Source organism: Lacerta agilis, chromosome 13 (genome assembly GCF_009819535.1).
Source record: "Lacerta agilis isolate rLacAgi1 chromosome 13, rLacAgi1.pri, whole genome shotgun sequence".
Classification (NCBI taxonomy): Eukaryota; Metazoa; Chordata; class Lepidosauria; order Squamata; family Lacertidae; genus Lacerta; species Lacerta agilis.
Window position 1 is genome coordinate 15,321,727 of NC_046324.1, and position 19,123 is coordinate 15,340,849.

General features: G+C 46.4%; 1 protein-coding gene across 1 annotated transcript in view; it reads left to right on the top strand.

The window, feature by feature from the left end:
• TMC3 (transmembrane channel like 3) overlaps window positions 1-11,960 on the top strand; it is a 29,342-nt gene extending 17,382 nt beyond the window's left edge. The window contains exons 15-22 of the mRNA XM_033167399.1: window positions 79-146; window positions 680-808; window positions 4,803-4,913; window positions 6,047-6,172; window positions 7,078-7,156; window positions 7,363-7,405; window positions 8,286-8,631; window positions 11,038-11,960. Coding sequence (XP_033023290.1) covers window positions 79-146; window positions 680-808; window positions 4,803-4,913; window positions 6,047-6,172; window positions 7,078-7,156; window positions 7,363-7,405; window positions 8,286-8,631; window positions 11,038-11,899 — 1,764 coding nt within the window. The 3' untranslated portion in view covers window positions 11,900-11,960. The remainder of the gene's footprint in view (window positions 1-78; window positions 147-679; window positions 809-4,802; window positions 4,914-6,046; window positions 6,173-7,077; window positions 7,157-7,362; window positions 7,406-8,285; window positions 8,632-11,037) is intronic.
• The last annotated feature ends 7,163 nt before the right edge of the window (window positions 11,961-19,123 follow it).

Sequence of the window (19,123 nt, forward strand, 5' to 3'; positions counted from 1 at the left end):
CATTAAGAGTGCCATAGATGAATATTTACTCTGAAAAAAGAGTGGCTTCCTAGTCCTGTACTTTTGTTTACCTTGCAGCCAGAATATGGAGAATTCAAAATAGCAGAAAATGTCCTGCATTTGGTCTACAATCAAGGGATGATTTGGTAAGTGAGTACACATATGGAATTTTGTGGGAGTTGTGGTGTGTTTTTTTTTAAGTTGTAATTGTAATTGCAATTGATTTTATTTTAATTTTATTCAATATTAGCATTCCACTTTTCCGTCAATAATACTGAGCTCAAAGTGGCTCAGAATGCCATTAAAAATTAAACAAAGATTGCAGTCACTATTAATCATATCAAAAGCGCAATAACATATAAATAAGGCAGAAAACAAACAAACAAATAAACAGTTAACACATTTCAATACAATCTCATAGTGGTTCAAAATAACTTTTTATGTGATAGATCTAGATTGTGTGTGAGCTACACAGGAAGAAACAAGTACAGGTACTCAGTCTCCACTGATTTGGGAATAAAATGTCATGTGTACATGTCTTGAGAGAGCTCGCAATTACCCCACCTGTTCTGAGATGACCGATGGCAAGCCTGCTTACCTATATCTCCCCTCTCCACCGTGCCTTCCTTTCCCCAAATTCATCACTGCTTGGGGGGACGATGCTTGTTTTCTCTCCTAGGATGGGAGCCTTCTTTTCGCCCTGCCTCCCAGCGTTCAACGTTCTCAAGCTGATAGGGCTCATGTACCTGCGGAGCTGGGCTGTGCTAACTTGCAATGTCCCCCATCAGCAAGTCTTCAGAGCATCAAGGTAGGTTAGTCAGTGAATAAGTAAGATGGCCCTAGGGTTGTATCCAATGCTAGTCCTACTCAGTGTAGACCCACTGAACTTAATGCGCACACAATTAACTTAGGTGCACTAATTTTGATTGGTCTCCTCTAAGTAGGACTTTGTTGGGTTCACACCAATCTAGGGAGGTGGAAAACAGTAACTTCTGCTTGTATATATTAAATGAATGGGTGTGTCTTGCTTTTAAAAAAAAATATTAAAAAAGTAACAACTACTGGGGGCTGGGGCTGGTGGAAACAAACATCCGGGAAGCAGATTTCCAATCGCTCACCTTTAATTGGTTTGTTTATTTATGTAACAAAACGTATAGACTGCTTAATTTTTTTTTAAAAAAAAAGGTTTTAAAGTGATTTATAAGAAATAGTAGAAAATATTTATAAAAAAAACAGTGATCAATAAACTTTTAAGTAGACATTTACAAAACCATCAAAATACAGATAAAATCAACAGTGGCCTCTTCACTGTGAAGACCCCCCTCCTTTCCTAGACGGCGTTAGTGATCTGATGCCAGAAACACAGTTGGGGAGGCTGTGCGTGTGATTTTTACAGGGAACAAGGAGTTGGGGTGAGGGGAGAGAGTTAAGCTCCCTCTCGGTGTACTGCAGTCTCAATTCTCATTGCCAGTAGTAACATTAGGTGCAGAGTTCGTGGTTGAAGTCCGGGGCAGCTTGAGAGGGGTGGCAGTGATGCAAATAAGGCCAGCCAGTGAGGGGCAGCTGATGGAGTGGGTGTGTCGTGCCTGCCTCTCAGATGCCAAAGGGTGAAAATGAAGCAAAGCAGCATGGGCATTCCATGGCAGTGGAGTGGCGAGAGGGGAAGAGGCATCTGGGAGAAAGGACAAACGGCCTCGGCCCAGTATACCTGAAGGAGCGTCTCCACCCCCGTCGTTCTGCCCAGACACTGAGGTTCAGCTCCAAGGGCCTTCTGGCGGTTCCCTCCCTGCGAGAAGTGAGGTTACAGGGAACCAGGCAGAGGGCCTTCTCGGTAGTGGCGCCCACCCTGTGGAATGCCCTCCTTGTTGTTGTTGTTCAGTCGTTCAGTCGTGTCCAACTCTTCGTGACCCCATGGACCAGAGCATGCCAGGCACGCCTATCCTTCACTGCCTCCCGCAGTTTGGCCAAACTCATGTTAGTAGCTTCGAGAACACTGTCCTCCTATCAGCTGTCAAAGAAATAAACAACTACCTGACATTTAGAAGACATCTGAAGTCAGCCCTGTTTCGGGAAGTTTTTAATGTTTTATGTTTTATCATGTTTTTAATATTCTGTTGGGAGCTGCCCAGAGTGGCTGGGGAAACCCAGCCAGATGGGCGGGGCACAAATAGTAAATTATGTTTATGTTTATGATTATTATAACCAGCATGGCACAGGGGATCCTGAGTGGGTGCTTCAGCCCTCAGCCCTGGCCATTCCCCTGCATGTAATTCCTGCCTTAGCAGGGTGCCTCAACGACAAGCATCCATTTAATATATCCTTGAGTTTCTTCTGGAAGTAGAGTTTTGCAGGGCACTGTAGATCCTGAGAATGTGCCAAATGCCTTAAAGGAAGGTGTGTGTTTATTAGCACCGATGGTGCCATGAGGGATGGGGACCTGTTGCAGCCCTCCAGAGGTTGTGGGACCCCCAGCAATGGTTGAAGGAAGCTGGAGCTCAATGACATCTGGAGGTTCACAAGTTCCCCACCTCCCAGCTCTCGTAGATCGCAAAGCAGCTTCTTCGCCTCCAGGTCATCAATTCAAAGCCGACAAGAGGGAGGAAAAGGCTATAGCTCAATGGCACTTTGTTAATTGAATTGTTCAGAGTTCATTTTCTAAGTGACTGTACTGCACTGGGATCGCATGGGACTTCGGCAAGAGATGGAGCTGTGGGCCAAAGATTGGAGCTGGGTAGCTCAGGGTGAATGCCGAAAGCCAAGCTGGACCAAGAAATGTAGGATAGGTCTGAGGGATGACAACTGGCCGGTGAGGGCAGACCAAAGGCACAGATAACAACTGAGCAGTGAGGGCACAACAGCACAACAACGCCAACTGTGTGGTTAACCACCAGAAACGGCAGCCACCCTGCTCCTCTCTCGGCCAGTAACATTTAATAAAGCCCAACCTGTGATGTGATATGATGTGGTCACCTTCCTTCCTCTCTTCTTGGATGCTGCTTGGGCAATTTTTTACCACCGTGTGACTTGCTATGCTTTATTAAATATTACTGGGGGTGGGGTGGGGTGGGGTGGGGTAGAGAGGAGATAGCAGGCTGCTGATTTTGGTGACAGCTATGCAATGGCTGCGAGGGCCACCTTGGAATGTTTGTGTGTATAACAGGATAAGCAAAGAACAAAGGAGGCTGTCCCATTAAGATGAATGGGGCACTGCTCTTCCAACCTTACTCTGCCCTCAGCCAGCTGCAAACTACCTCCCTTCCTTCTTACTCCGGGAGGTGGCACTGCCTCCTGTCACCTTCTCATTCTCCTCCCTTGCGCTTTGTAGTCATTTGATTTTATAGGCCGCAGCAATGTTCAGGATAACAAGAGTAGTACAAATCAAATGTAAGCTTCCAGCAGCTGTTAAAAATGACAGGCATTGTGGAAATTCAGAAGGAAGGCCGCAGAAATCTAGCTTGCAACCTTCAGTGTGGGCATCATGAGGCATTCATAGCTGTCAAGTTTCGGATTTGAAAATAAGGGATCAGCAGCCTCACCTGTTCTGGGGACAGTCACATGGCAGTGGTGGGCGGAGCCAGAAGCAAAAGTGGGCGGCACTGGTGTGAACGCGCACAGTAGGCTTACTGTATTTTGGAAACGCTGCCCATGGGCTACGACGCCTGTAAGCGCGGGAAATGGCTCCCGCTTGCTTTGAGGCTGCAAGGAGGCGAGGTCTTCCCAGTCCCTGGCTAGCAGGGGGAGGGAGAGGAGCTGCTTCCTTTGAAAAAACGGGAAATTAAAGGGATATAAAAAATAAGGGATAGCAGCTGGAAACTACTTGAAATAAGGGAGATTCCCCGGGGAAAACAGGATACTTGACAGCACTGATTCTGGTGCAACCAGATAAATGACTTTTTTGCAGGTTAGACCTTGGTTTTATCCCCCCCCCCAATAACCAAAACAGGAACTTCTGAAGTGGGGCAATGCCATATATCAGTGATATCCAACCAGCAGATTGCGATCTACCAGTAGATCTCTAGCTGATCCTGGTAGATCATGGGATCCTTATGTACAAAAAGTTATGGGGGGAAGCTAAAAAACTTTGTGCAATCCTCCCCCCGCAAAAGCTCAACAATTCTGAGCAATCCACTCACCCCATACACGCTCCTCCTCCCTCCAATGACGGCAATGGGTAGGTCACTGCCAGTTTTTTTTACACTGGGAGTAGATCACAGTCTCTTGGGAGTTGGACATGCCCGCCATATATCTTCCTTCCTAGCTATGGGATACAGTGGAAGGAAGACTTTGGGGTAGGGAATTCAAGTTTGATGGGTAAGATGCAAAGGGAGGAGGGAAATCCTACTCAAGGGAGAATTCCCCTAGCAAAAGAATTTGCTGTGAATGAGTTAGGACAGGGGTCGGCAAAGTTTTTGTGGCTTGGGTCAGTTCACGGTCCCGCAGACGCTGTGGTGGGCCGGAGTGTGTGTATGTGTGTGTGCGCGCGCACATGTGCAAATGCTATTTCTGGTGCTCCTTCCAGTGTGGAGGAGGCGTGTACAGCTTCCCATTGGCTTGGGAAGCCGGCCAGCGTTGCAGAAGGCAGTCCCCACTCTGCTCTACACCGGATTAGCGCAGTGCATGGGAGCCGGCTTAGTGGGTGGCGGGGGTCCCTGAGCAGGTGGCAGGGGTCCATGGGCCAGTTAAACGACCCCCCCATGGGCCGCTTGTGGCCCATGGGCCTTAGGTTGCCAAGCCCTGAGTTAGTGTGTAGTTAGAACCCGTTACGCAGGGGAACTGGGCATTAACTATTTCTTTCTTTGTAGATCTAATAACTTCTACCTGGCTATGCTGCTCTTCATGTTGTTTTTGTGTATGCTTCCAACCATATTTGCTATTGCCCGCTATAAGCCATCCCTCACCTGTGGGCCGTTTAGGTGAGTTGATGCTAGTGAGGCTTTATTTGGGGTTCGTTGTGCTGTGTGAGAATCCTACAGTGAGACAATCCCTTAGACGTCATCTAGCCCACGCACACACCCTTGCTCAGCACAGGAACCTGACAAAGTTCGGAAAGACAAAACTCAGACGTGCTCGTCTCCATCCTATTGTCCCCAGTCCTTTCCCCGCTTCCCAAACAAACGCAGGCCCAGCTGCCTACACAAGATTTCCAGTTATGGCTGTGAAGCTTACTGGGGGACCTTGGGCTAGTCACTGCTTTTCAGCCTAGCCTACCTCACAGGGTTGTCGTGGGGATTAAATGAGGAAGGGCAGAACCATGTACATCACTTCGAGCTCCTTGGAGAAAAAGGTGGGATATGAATGCAATCAATAATACCGGAAGGCAACTATGAAGTGTCTTAAAATGCTGGGGGTTATTACCGTATTTTTCGCTCCATAAGACACACTTTTTCCCTCCTGAAAAGTAAGGGGAAATATCTGTGCGTCTTATGGAGCAAATGGTGGTCCCTGGAGCTGAATTGCCCAGGGGCCAAAAGAGGATCATTGCTTTTTATTTTACAAAGAGAAAAGGGGATGTTGAAAGGACCCCGCTCAGCAGCTGATCAGCAAGAGATCGGGAGAGAGATAAGAGTCCCCGGCTCCCTTTCAGTCCCGCCCTCCTTTGTTGAATGTAGTGCAGAGGGAGGTTGTTTGTTTCCCCAGCTACATGTGACTGGCTGATTAGATTATCTGTCTGGAAACTGTAGGAAAGGCTCCCTTTCTTTTAGAAGCTGCAGAAATGTGAGTTGAACCCCATAAAAATGGGGCTTTTCCTCTTTGCTTTTCCCCCTTTGCAAAAGGAGCTTTAGTTTTCCCCCTTTGCAAAAAAGCTGCAAATCTTTTAGCTGATCCTCAAAAAACAGGCTTTTTTCCCTTTGCAAAAAAAGCTACAAAACTTTTAGCTGATCCTCAAAAAACAGGGCTTTTAGAGGAGGAAAACCAGAAAAATATTTTTTTCCCCTTGTTTCCTCCTCTAAAAACGAGGTGCGCCCTATGGTCCGGTGCACCCTATGGAGTGAAAAATACGGTATTTTTTTCTCCCAAGAGAGCAACTGAGTGTTTTTCACCCTAGTGGACAAGAAAAAATATATGACATCGTGTCTGAAACCATTCAAGCTGACTTTCCTGTCTGGTTCCACAAGATGATGATTTATGTGAGCAGCCCTGTAGTTGTCCTGCCTGCTTTATTGCTTCTCTTGTAAGTCTATAAATCTCTTTATCAATTTCACTGCCAACATTACAGCTGCTGTTGACCTACATGTTCAGTACATCCTTTGACCCTTCTGCAGACTGACACCATGGTGGAATATGCTCTCCCATGACAAAATCTCCCCAGGCATAGAAAAAGTAGCATGTAAAGAAACACTTTAGACCTGAAGCTTTCTTCCTGACATGCTGTCTTTCCAGATTTTATTTTTATTTTTAATGGAGAGGAGCTCCCAGTCTTCCTATTTATAAACACACACACAAGCATGCGTACAACATGTCTGGATTTGGGCCTACGTCCCATCGAGCTGATAGGGCCAAGTGAGCTGTGACTTATTTTCATTCTGCTAATTTCAATGGGGTTTTCAGTGTGACAAGCTGTCTCTGGTTTGAGGCCATACACCTGTGCATGTATGTTGTCCTCGGGTGTCTGGGAGGTTCACAAGATAACACATACAACAAGGCCACCCTGTCCACTTCAGCTGAACACTTCAATTGAAGGTTGCTTGGAAAGGGAATTGTACACAAAGTTCTCCGGTGAAATGAATGGGAAGTCCAGTCGTGTGCATCATAGTTCACACAGGGGTCTGGATCAGGAGTTTAATGTGTACTTAAGTCTTATTGATAATGGAAGATTGGTGCATGGTCTATTTTGGAGTGGAGGCTATCTGGTATTCTCCTAACCTGCTCTTATGCAAGTGGTCTCCCATTTCAGTGTATTGATCAGCTTATTGATCAGCTCCACACCTGCTTAGTTTCAGCAACTCTGCAGGGTTAGAAGTTTACACAACATTTACTGGTCTTTGTGGAAATGAATGGTTTGCAGTTACAATCCAATTCCTGTCTCCGCACCAGAGCAATGTGGTTCAGTGGTGACCCTGTGTTTCTCTCTTCCAGCATGCTAATTTATTATCTGCAGAGTATTGCCAGGTCGTTAAAATTCACTAACAATCAACTGAGGATGCAGATCCAGAATGTAAGTATCTGATATCTTTTGATTCGTAAAAGCTCTTATTTCACATGTTTAGTGGCATTTCATATTGGACTTAGCACCAAAATATTGGGTGGGTGAGGACTGGAAGAGGAACTGCAGTATTTGTTCTGCATTAGCAATTTGTGCTGGGTGTTTCTGTTATTGACAGGTCCTATTAAGTTATCCCAAGTGTTTTGTGTGCATTCTAGGAAAGAACTGAAGACAAGAAAAAAGTGGTCCAAATGGCAGCAGGTGAGAAGAAATGCTAATTCCACAAACAGGAACACACTTAGCTGTATTTGACTGAATGCTCTTTGGGAGCACATGCCATCTATTTCAGCAACTACTTCCACTAGAACCATTACGAAATCATGTCACATTTATGTCAGTGGGAGACTTAGCATCATTGATGTTGGGTGCAAAATTGTCCAGTGCTTTATTGTTCCGCTGAAAAATTTGTTTCGCGAGCTCGTCAGTAACAATGAATGGATGGCAACTGCAAATACAATATTGGACAGGCTTGGCAGTTTCAAAGCTTTTAGCTTTGCTAAATTAGAGCACGCTGGGCAGCTTCCAACATATATAAAAGCATAATAAAACATTAAACAACTTCCCTATACAGGGCCAGTGGCAGAGCTTCATTTCTCTGGCACCAGGGGGGCAGAGAGCAGGTGGGGGCGGGGCTGGCACGTGTCCTGGGAGGGTGCTCCGCCCACAGGGGCAGGGCATGCATCCTGGGGGCGAGGTGCCCAGTGTGGGCAGGGGGGCAGCTGCAATGGCACCCCACTGGGATCACGCTGCTGGGGGCGGTGCGCTCCCCCCCCGACTCAGTCTTCCTCCGCCAGTGTACAGGGCTTCCTTCAGATGTCTTCTAAATATTATATAGTTAGTTAGTTATCTCCTTGGCTCAGGGGGTCGCATACCCTCTAACATTTCTTCAATAAAAATAGGGACGTCCTAAGGAAAAGCAGGATGTTCTGGGATGAAACCTGAAACTGGGACAGCTTCTGTAAATCTGCAACTGTCCCTGGAAAATAGGGACACTTGGAGGGTCTGCAGTTGTGAAAACAACTGTCCTAGTTGATGAATAAAGAGGCTATAACTGTGTTGTTGATTTAATCCGCATCTTCAGCCAGAATACAAACTACAGAAGGAAACGACATAAGGCCGGAGCAGGAGAGTGACATCATCAGCCAGGAGTCCTCAGCCCGGTGCTCGACTCCGAGGAAGAACGGCAGTGTGGTGAACTTTGAGTCGCCCAAAGGCAGGAGAATACAAACCATCTCCCAGTCGGTAGCACAGCCTGAAGTAGCCAAGCCAGTCAGCCCACCGCCGGCAAATGCTCCTCCTGCAGCTCCAGCGCCTATAGCGGCTCCCTTGCCCATAGCATCCCCAGTACTCATAGCTCCGACACCTGTCACTCCAACGCCCTCTCTGCCCAGTGTACCGAAGCCGAGAGCGGAACCCATCGCCAACAGGTAAAACCCTCCTCTTGAGCTCTGGAAGTAAATGGAGGGCCACAAGAAGCAGCTTCAGTTGTTTCGTTCATGTTATGCCTTTGCAGATCATAAGAAGAGTCTGCTGGGTGCCCGGGTAGTCCAGCATCCTGTTCTCACAGTGGCCACCAAATGCCTATGGGAGACCCACATGGATGCAACAGCATTCTTCCCACTAGTGAATCTCAGAAACTGGCACCCAGAGGCAAGCTGCCTCCGCCAGAGGAGGTGGATCAACAGAGATAGGAAGAATTATTTGAAGCTCACCTTGGATTGTTTTGGAGACTTAACTTGCAAACAAAACGAGAAGACCTAAGTCTTTTCCCTCTCCAAACCAATATGAGGTCCTATTCCTCAGAATATGAAGAGCCAGCTAGAACTTGCCTAGATGCTGAGATTGGAATCCAAACCGTGAGATTGCATGCCAAGGCACCCAAACCCCAAAGTTACCAGGAGAACAATAAATCACACTGGCACGGAATATTTGGTTTATGGGTTCAAATAGGCCACAACTTTATTGGTTACAGATGTGAGCGGTTTGGCTTAGGCATTGTGGTGAAGCCAGGCTGTATCTTGACTCCTGCCCATCTGCAGAGAGTCCACGGAAGGGTAAACCACAGATAGGGGGTGCCCTATAACTTATGTCAGATAGTGGCACCCTGTGGGGTCCCCGTAGGGGCTGTGACATGGCCCTAGCCCACATCCAGGCTTCGGACAGGATTCACAACCCGGATCTCTTTAACAGGATACCCCGACTGAGGAGGGGGGCAGGCGAGGCAACAACCTCCCCTCCAACCAACCAAAGGCTTACCCAATGACTAACCTCACAAAAATTGTGACGATTGCTACTAGGTAGGAAAAACCAAATGGCCGGTGCCAATTTGCCAAGTGGAAAAAATTCCTACCCGGCCCCAACAACATGGCAACTGGCAACTGCCATAGCAAGGTCATATCAGAGCAAAGCATGAAAAGAGGGTGGGTGGGTAGGGTGATCTGGCGAAAAGGCAAGGAAGAGTGAGCCAACCGGCGGTGCCGAAATTAAATGACCCACGGCCACACACACCCTGGCAGCAGATTGGCTGGGGCTGTCCCCAGCACAGATGATGCAGCCGGCTGTGACGCAGGGGGGAAGGCAGCGTACCTCCCCCTACGCCGGAAAACTGTTGAGGCTCGGCTGACTGGCTGCAACGCTGTACATCAGATAAAAGGTGAACGCACTTGTGCTTAACTACTGAAGTGCTTCTGAATATCTCCTGCAGGTGGTTGTTGTGAGCACCTGTGAATGTTGTTAACGCAGAACAGAAAAAGCCTGTTTTCAGACTGAATGAAAATGTATTTAAGTATTTCTAACATCTTTCATACAGAGAAATTTACAAAAAAAAAAGTTACAATAAAATTACAAAACTTGAGAACAGGGGTGCCAACTTGAATAAAATATGGGGGCAGGGCAGGTAAACCTCGCCTTTCATAATCAATCACATGATGCAGCATGCGTACACCATTTGAATGGCAACGCTCATCAACTTTGTGGGGCCCTGGCCCCTCAAATATTTTATTGGGGGGCCGAAGGCACCTCAGCTGCTAGGAGTTGGCTCCTATGTTTGAGAATAATACTGCAGGTCACCCTAGTCAACGCAGATTTATACATGCATCACATGTGAAAAACGTGGGGCAGCAACACCCACACTTCAAGCCACATGTGTAACAGCAGCAAAGAGTGTACAAAAAACCCTCAAAGCTGGTAGCATTTGGCAATGGCTCTTTCAGGAAGATAGTTGACCATTATTGACGATCTTGCGGAAGGACACCCATTTGATAACAAACTGGTGTAGACTAAGGACGAGAACTAACACGATAACAAGCCTTCTCTGCAGTGGCTCCCCGTCTGTGGAATGCTCTGCCCAGGGAAGTTCGCCTGGCGCCTTCATCACACACCTTTAGGTGCCAGGCAAAAACGTTCCTATTTAACCAGGCCTTTGGTTGATCTGTTGGACATCCTATGCCCTTTTAAAATGTGATGGGGGGCATGTTATTGGGTTGTTTTTTATTTTGATTATATATTTTGTGGTTTTATATTTTGATTTTGTTCTGTGAACCGGGCGGTATATAAATTCAATAAATAATAATAATCCACACTTCCGCTTGTGCCATGCCTAGAAAGCATAGTTCTGAGCAGTTGTCACTCATTTCCAAGGGAAAATCCATTTTTATGATAGACTGGAACAAATGGCAATCCAGGCAAAACCCAAATAGTTGGCCCCAATTGAGTGCTAAAGAGCTGCTTTCCCCAGGGAGAAAAGCAGCAGGAGGAGGAGAAGATGTGTGGATAAGCCCTAAATTAATCTGCCTTCTCTCACACACTCTTTCTTTCTTTCTCCTTCTCTGTAGATACCCAAGTGTTGCCCATGGAAGTGCAAGCGACCTCTGCAAAGCCAAGGCTTACACCCCTGTGAAGTACAAGAAGCGTCTAGAAGATGTTCACTCAGAACCTCTGTTCAGGAAGAGCCTCCGACAAGCCAACCCCGAGGCTCGCGGCACTGCCGGCACCCCTGCTTTCGTGGGCCGCAGGTCTCACACGGCCAGGTACTTCCTCGTCAACGAGCACGAACCCCGGAAAAAGCTCCTCCGCTCCACCACGCGGCTGCCGAGGAATTTCCGAATGGACGAGTCGGGGGACATCGTGGAGCTGTATCCGAGAAACATCCGGAGGTACATGGTTCGGACGCCACACAGGGCCTACTCCCCTCATTTCAGTGAAGAGGAGGAAGAAGAGGAGTTGAGGAGAGCTCTGGCCAATAGATCCCACCGCCCGCGGTCGCTCTCCGATCTCCGAGCAGCCCCCCGCTTCTACATTGGGGAGTGTGCCGACAGCCAGATCCTTAGTAGCAAGGCGCTGGCGAAGATGCACTACAAATCTTGGGAAGACGGCTTTGGGCTCACGTTTGGCAGGCCCCCTCACACCCACCGGAAGATCCACCTGAAGAACATTGAACTGGACCCACGCTACCCGGAGCAGCACCCAAAGGCGAAATCCAAACACAAGCCCGAGCCGTCCCCGACGGAGTCCGACTCCATCTCTGTCGAATCAAGCAGTGACCAGCCAACTAGCGGCAACAACGATTACATCCAAGTCACCCACAGCAAAGACAAGTACCTGAAACCTGGAGCAAATTTAACCAGGAAGAAATCCAAGGCCGGTGCTGACTTGAACATGGCCGAGGCTAATGAACTGATATGCTCAAATGTTTAGTGGGGAAGGACGAGGCTGCTTCATTCGAGAGCAGAGGTTCCTAAACTTGTTTGGCCTACAACACCCCCCTCCCCCTTTCAGAAAAGAAAATGCAGTGGCACCTTGGTTTTCAAACGTAATCCATTCCGGAAGACCGTTCGACTTCTAAAACGTTCGAAAACCGAGGCACGAAGAGCAGTCTCCCAATGCAATAGAGAAAATTGTGGAAAACAACAGATTAATAATAATAATAATAATAATTTATACCCCGCCCATCTGGCTGGGTTTCCCCAGCCACTCTGGGCAGCTTCCAACAGAATATTAAAATGTAATAGTCTATTAAACATTAAAAACTTCCCTAAACAGCAGCGAAAGCCGTTCAACTTCTGAGGCACGTTAGAAAATGAAAGCATTTACTTCCGGGTTTTTGGCGTTTGAAAACCAAAATGTTCGGCAACACAAACGTCCAAAAAATGAGGTACCACTCTACTCTGTGTCGTCATCCCCGCAGGAAAGGTTTTTCAAAACTGGACGAGGGGTAGAGTAGGCCAAGGGGTTAAAAACCTGTGGGGTGGACCAGAGTCCGATCCGCCATTGGCCAAATAGGCAGGCAAGCTGAGATCCACTTTCTGGGCTGGTAGAACCACAGCTCTTATCAACCCAACTGGCGGTGCTGGTTGGGGCTAATGGCAGCTGGGGTCCACCCATACCCAGAGTGCCACATGGTACACATCCCTGCATTTAAAAAAAAAATTAAAGCAAAGAGGCAATTGCATTGTACTTGGAGCAGGTACCAATTAGTCCTTATTCTGAGCAAGATTCTCTACATTCAATCATTCGTGGCCAAACTGTTACTGTGAAATGATATTGTAGTGGTAGAGAAAGGCATTTCAAAGCACTCAAAAGAAACGTACAGAAACCATTGTGTGAAGCTTATTCCACCCTCTCATGAATCTTGGTGTATCCAGTCTAAGTATACTCACAAGTAAGCCACAATGCATTCAAAAGGACGTATTCCTAGGTTAAGTGTGTACAATGGGAAGTATTGTATTCTGCGTCATTGCCAGAAGGTGGCGCTGCTAAGTTGCTTTCTGTTATGCTTGGACACCACCTATGGCTGGAGGATGGCACTACATCTTCCAGTTCAGCAGTTGCCACATGACACAGGTAGGACAATAGGGTTCCACCTGGTTGTATAAAAAAATCACTCAGATTGGCTCCTCCTTGTTCCGAGTTTGTATGACAACTAAGCTGCTTTCAGACTGCAAACCTACTTAGAAGCTCAGTGCCTGTTCTGCCTACAGATCAACAGTGCACTTTCTAACTTTGTACAATACAGTGCTCATCACTGACATTAAATAAAATATTAAAAGCGGTAGTTGAACATAGTTGAAAACTCATGTCTGGTCAACTCCCTTCTTAACATCAGTGTTTAGTATCTGCTTTGCTTCTGTTTTGCATGGTGCCTGTTTCCAATACAATGACTAAGGCTACAACATTATAAATCAGTTTAAAGTTTAATTGTTCTAAGGGGTGAGGACAAATCTCACTGAAACAGCAAAATATATTGGGCTGGCCCTGATGCAGAGGAGGCGAGAGGCTGGACTCGTATGTTTACACACAGTAGCAGCGAAACTGGTTCTTCCACATTTTGTGGAAGGTGGAGACAAAAACGGATTGCAAGGTTGGTCTGTAAACTCTGCCTCCTTATTTTATTAGTGACGTACATCACAAGGGTAACTTTATAGTGAAGCAAAAAGTCTGGTGGCACCTTGGAGACTACAGTGGTGCCTTGGTTCTCAAACTTAATCCGTTCCAGAAGTCCGTTCCAAAACCAAAGCGTTCCAAAACCAAGGCGCGCTTTACCATAGAAAGTAATGCAAAACAGATTAATCTGTTCCAGACTTTTAAAAGCAACCCCTAAAACAGCAATTTAACATGGGTTTTACTATCTAACGAGACCATTGATCCATAAAACGAAAGCAATAAACAATGTACTGCAGTCACACATTCAATCAATCAGTAGCTGAACTGGGTTCCACACAGTCACAAAAACAACAAAAAAGAGCCACAAAAACAAAAATGCAAAATACAGTGGTGCCCCGCTAGACGAAAATAATTCGTCCCGCGAAAATTTTCGTCTAGCGGGGTTTTCGTCTTGCGGAGCGGCAATGGGAGCCGCGCTCCGCAAAACGGAAAAAAAAAAAGACGAAATTTTTTCGTCTTGCGAGGCAGCCCCATAGACTTTTTCGTCTAGCGGGGCAGCCTCCCGCTAGACGAATGCTTTCGTCTAGCGAGTTTTTCGTCTAGCGAAGCATTCGTCTAGCGGGGTACCACTGTAAATAGCAAAAACAGACAGACCTCAGCATAAGACTAAAAACAGAAGTGTGGCATTAAAAATGGAAGTGTAGCACTCAAAACGGAGCATGTTCAGCTTCTGAAAAAAGTTATATCCGGGTTTGCAGTGTTTGGGTTCCAAGCCGTTTGAGTACCAAGGCGTTTGAGAACCAAGATAGCACTGTACAAATTAGTCCATCTTTCCTCCAAGGATCTTAAGAACTCTGACCCTTCCCCATTTTGCATTTGCAATCTGCTTAAACCAAACCAGACCTTCAGTTCATCTGCTTCATTGGTCTTCAGCTGGCGGCCAGGAGAATGCAGTACCGGGCCACAACCTCATCTAAGCTGGGCCACCATGGCAACACTACCAACATACAGATATATCATGGAAATGATGGGCCCTGAGTCTGAAAAGGCTGAAGATTATTGATTTAGCTTGGTAGTGTCTAGAGCAACTGGCAGTGGCTCCTTGGGGTTTCAGACAGACGCCTTCCCCGGCCATATTTGCAGATGCGAGGAGGAGAAAGACACGCAGGAAGTTGGGAGGGCGAGGCTTCTTGTTATATGAGAAGACTGGCAATGAAAGAGAGAGGCATGTTAAATAGGGCATAAATGAAAACAAGATCCAGTCGAAAGTGTAAAAGGTTCAACCAGAGTGGGCGTAACCCTCTCCCAGCTGGTAATGAGCTGGCAAAGCAAGATTTGTAGCGGGCACAAACAGAGGGCACATTTACCTTCTACAGTGGGCTAGCCACACCCAGTCTCTGTTGAGCCCAAATCTGATAGTGTCAAATTACACATGAATTCCAGCTGCACAGCTTGGAAGCGTCCCTTTGAAACAGGCAATACTATATATGCTATTGCGTGCTAGCAATTGCCATTCTGTTAGAGCTGGTGAAACTGGACTCTCAGGAGGATTAGTGGAAACAAATTGGGCATGGCTGCGGCACACCTCTCCTCCTGCAGCTGGGCCTTCGGGTCTTATTTTGCAATAATACTTTCACCCCCGTCTGCAGCTCAGTTGTCATGATCATCCGCCACATGCAGAAGGCCCTTTTTTAAAAAGAATTTATTAGATTTTCCAATTAAAAAAAACCAATTAAAGCCAATACATTATAATACATGGTTAAACACTCCAGGCTCCCCCCTCTCCCACCGAGGGGAGCAATACGCACCAAACCCCCCTCTCACAGAGGTAGCAAAAGTCATTTTACATTTAACCACATACTTTCCAAAGCACAGCACGCTGACCCTCCTCCCGGGTCAGTCAATTAAATTCCAATCTTTATTCCTTTACAATGACTTCCTCAGTCCCCCTCTTACTGATTTCTAAATTTTTACATAGTTCCAGCTTTATTTACCTTTAAACTCTAATTTAAAATCCATCTCATCATTTTACCTATTGAACATTTCTCTACCTCCGCCTCAAAATACTTCTGTAATTTCTCATTATCTTAACCAAAATTTTTCATATTGCTCATGCACCTCCCTCCCTTATGGTCCCAGAGTTTATCTTTCAAAACATTGTCCGTTATCGCAGTGTCCATATCCAATTGTCATAACCATAATGAAATACCATTTCGTTTTTAAATTCTGATATTTTACCCTATACCTTCCCTTTCAAAGAACCCGGCCCATGAGACATAAAAAAGAATATCCTGTAACTGTCCAACTAATCGCAGGTCTGTATTCTTTTCACAATCCAGTGGCAACAGGAACCAGTCTTTAACACTGTTAAATTCTTCTTGCCTAAAGGCTCCAATTGATGTATCCTGTTCCAGCTCCTCTTTTTCAGCATTGTCACTGTTCCCTTCTTCCTTTTCCTTCTGTTCCAATGTAAAGTCCTCCAAATTGTCCACAGTCTCAATCACCAATTCTTTATGTGCCAATTGTGCAATGCCGTTGATTCCCATGGCTACTTGCTGCAAAAGTTCCAAAGCTTGCTTTACAAACCGCGAGGACAGTTTTCCCTTTGTCATTTCAAGGTCGAGCTTCAAGTTGCTAGTCACAACAATTTATTTCTTGCTACGTAGATCCTTACTGCATAAGTACGCCATTTTTATTTTTAATCATTGCCAAAGTTTGTAATATCCACTCCATCTGGACCTCCGGGAAAGAGGAAAATAGATCCAAACCACTTTTAAAACTAAAAACACCCTTACAAAAGTTTCTTTGTTTCAATCGCATTGAAAATAGCTTCAGTTACAAAGTCGCACTGTCTCTTAATCTCAGCAGAGAGGGATTGACTTCCGTTTTTAGAATCCCCTCCGAAGCCAAATCATATCAAATTACTTACAGTTTCCTCTTCAGATTTGTTCATTTGTCCATTTTTTGTTTACTTGGAAGAATTGAAACGCTGTAGCCCCTCAGTATCGCAGCTTCGTGCAGGCAGGGAAAGCGGTATGTCCAATTTGCCGGGGCTCCACTCACTCTCGGGGGCTCAAAACAGAGCCTTACCGGGGAGGGAGGAGCACCCTTCTGGCACCCGCCGGACGACCATGCCCCCAAAACTCTCAATTTGGGGTTCCTTGGGGGTCTTCTGCGCTGTAGAAGACGCCCCGTCCCTGCCGCACTCAGGTTTGCTCAGCCGAGCGAAACCTGTGAATGATGGCGGCTCCGCGCTCAACCGGAAGTCCAGAAGGCCCTGGGTTCTGTCCCTGGCATCTCCAGGATCAAGTGATGGCAAAGCCTAAACCTTTGGAGAGCCACTTCCAACCCCAGTAGACAGTACTGAACTAGATGGGACAAACTGTGGGCAGCTTCCTATCTATGGAACACAGGGATTGCTGGACTGCAACACCCATCAGACTTAGCCAGCATGTCCAATGGTCAGGGAAGATGCAGGATTTATGTTGGGGGGAGGCCTTTTGTTTTTTTTTGGGGGGGAGAACAGAGCTATCTGTGACTTATGTGGTCAGTTAGCTAAGTACTTTTATTTACTTGATGGGGGGCAGCTGCCCCCCTGCACCCACCTGGCTATGCCCATGGGATGATGGGAGTTGTGGTCCACCACCAACAATAGGATACCACTTTGGCTACCTCAATATAACTTTAAAAAAAAATGGAGAACACACTACTAGCAGAGGTGGAAAGAGGAAAAACATCAGGTGCTTGAAATAATATTTATTCCAGGCCTGACTTATTTTGGAATAAATCCTTCACATTTTTAGCCCAAGGAAGGATTTATTCCAAAAAACACATCGGGGCTGAAATAAATCTTATTTCAAACACATGGAGCACCCTCCCCTTTTTTCTTTTCTTTTCTTACCTGCATAAGTGCCAGCTGAGCATAAACACATCATGCATTTTGCAGAGTTGCCTGTAACCTACAAAAACTCATACATACTACAGTAATAACAAAATAAAAAATAAAAATGAATCCTTCCAGTAGCACCTTAGAGACCAACTAAGTTTGTTCTTGGTATGAGCTTTCATGTGCATGCACACTTCTTCAGATACACTGAAACAGAAGTCACCAGACCCTTATATATAGTGAGAGACAGGGGCGTAGCAAGCTGCTTGGCTGCCGGGGGCGGCAAGCTAAGCAGCACCCCCGGGGGCAGGGCGTCGCTCCGTGCGCATGACGTCACCATTCAGAGTATGCGGACCATTTGGATCCCTTCCAATCGGGGTTCAGGCCTCATCATGGGACTGAAACTGCCTTGGTTGCGCTGGTCCATGATCTCTGGCGGGCTAGAGACAAAGGTGAAAGCTGTTTCCTAGTTCTGCTGGATCTCTCAGTGGCCTTTGACACCACTGACCGTAACATCCTTCTGGACCGGCTAGAGGGGTTGGGAGCTGGGGGCACTGTTATACAGTGGTTCCGCTCCTTCCTCCTGGGCCATGTTCAGAAAGTGGGGGGGGGGGATGAGGTGGGGTGCCTCAGGGTTCTGTCCTCTCCCCGTGCTTTTTAATATCTATATGAAGCCGCTGGGAGAGATCATCAGGGGGTTTGGGCTGGGGATTCATCAGTATGCGAATGATACCCAGCCTGATGGGCGGGGTACAAATAATAAATTATTATTATATTATTATTACAGACTAAAGGACTTGTTATGGAAATAAAGGGGGGCACTTATTGGAAATCAGTTTTGTCACCCCTTCCCCCCAAACCCTGAGACAATGAGCCCAGCCACCTTTTACTCACAGTTGCATAAGCACTACACTACAGCATGGCCTGCACCCAATCTTGTTTTTGTACAATCTTGTTTGTCCTCAGTAACCAAAATTATATTATCAATGTATACAAGCAGAAAAGTTGTTTTCCTTCATTTGCAAAGAATAATACAAAACAAAGTGGCACTAATAAAGAAACATTCCAGTGTGGCAACAGAAAGCAAACTAAAAATGCTTTTGCAGTTGATCAAAACTATCCAGCAATATCGTTATAGGAAAACTGGTGCTATTAACAGTAATCCTTCTGGTTGGTTAATTGGTTTGGCAACTTCCAGGCACATGGTGTGTGATGCTAATTATTTCCCCCCAGAGTTAAATGATAACTGATCAGAGGCAGCTACCGGAGAGCTATGAGATTCAGGTGAGAGTCACATGACTTGTAAATCCCAGCAGGTATATGAGAGGATTCAGGTGAGGGTCACATGACTTGTCAATCCCAGCAAGTATATAAGAGGGTCACATGACCTGTCAATCCCAGCAGGTATATAAGAGGCCTGCGGCCTGCCCATCTCTTTCTATTCCTGTATGTTGTTGCCCACGGAGCGCAACTATGCTCAAATTGACAAAGAGGCATGTGCCATTCCCTCTGATGCAGATCTGATATATATATGGGGGGTTGCACATGTGCCCATCAAGCTGTGTGTGGGAATTATCCCTCCGTGTGTGGTGCTGTCAGGAGGGGGTCGTGCAAATGCTGCGCGTTGTGCAAAATGGAAATGTTTGGGTGTG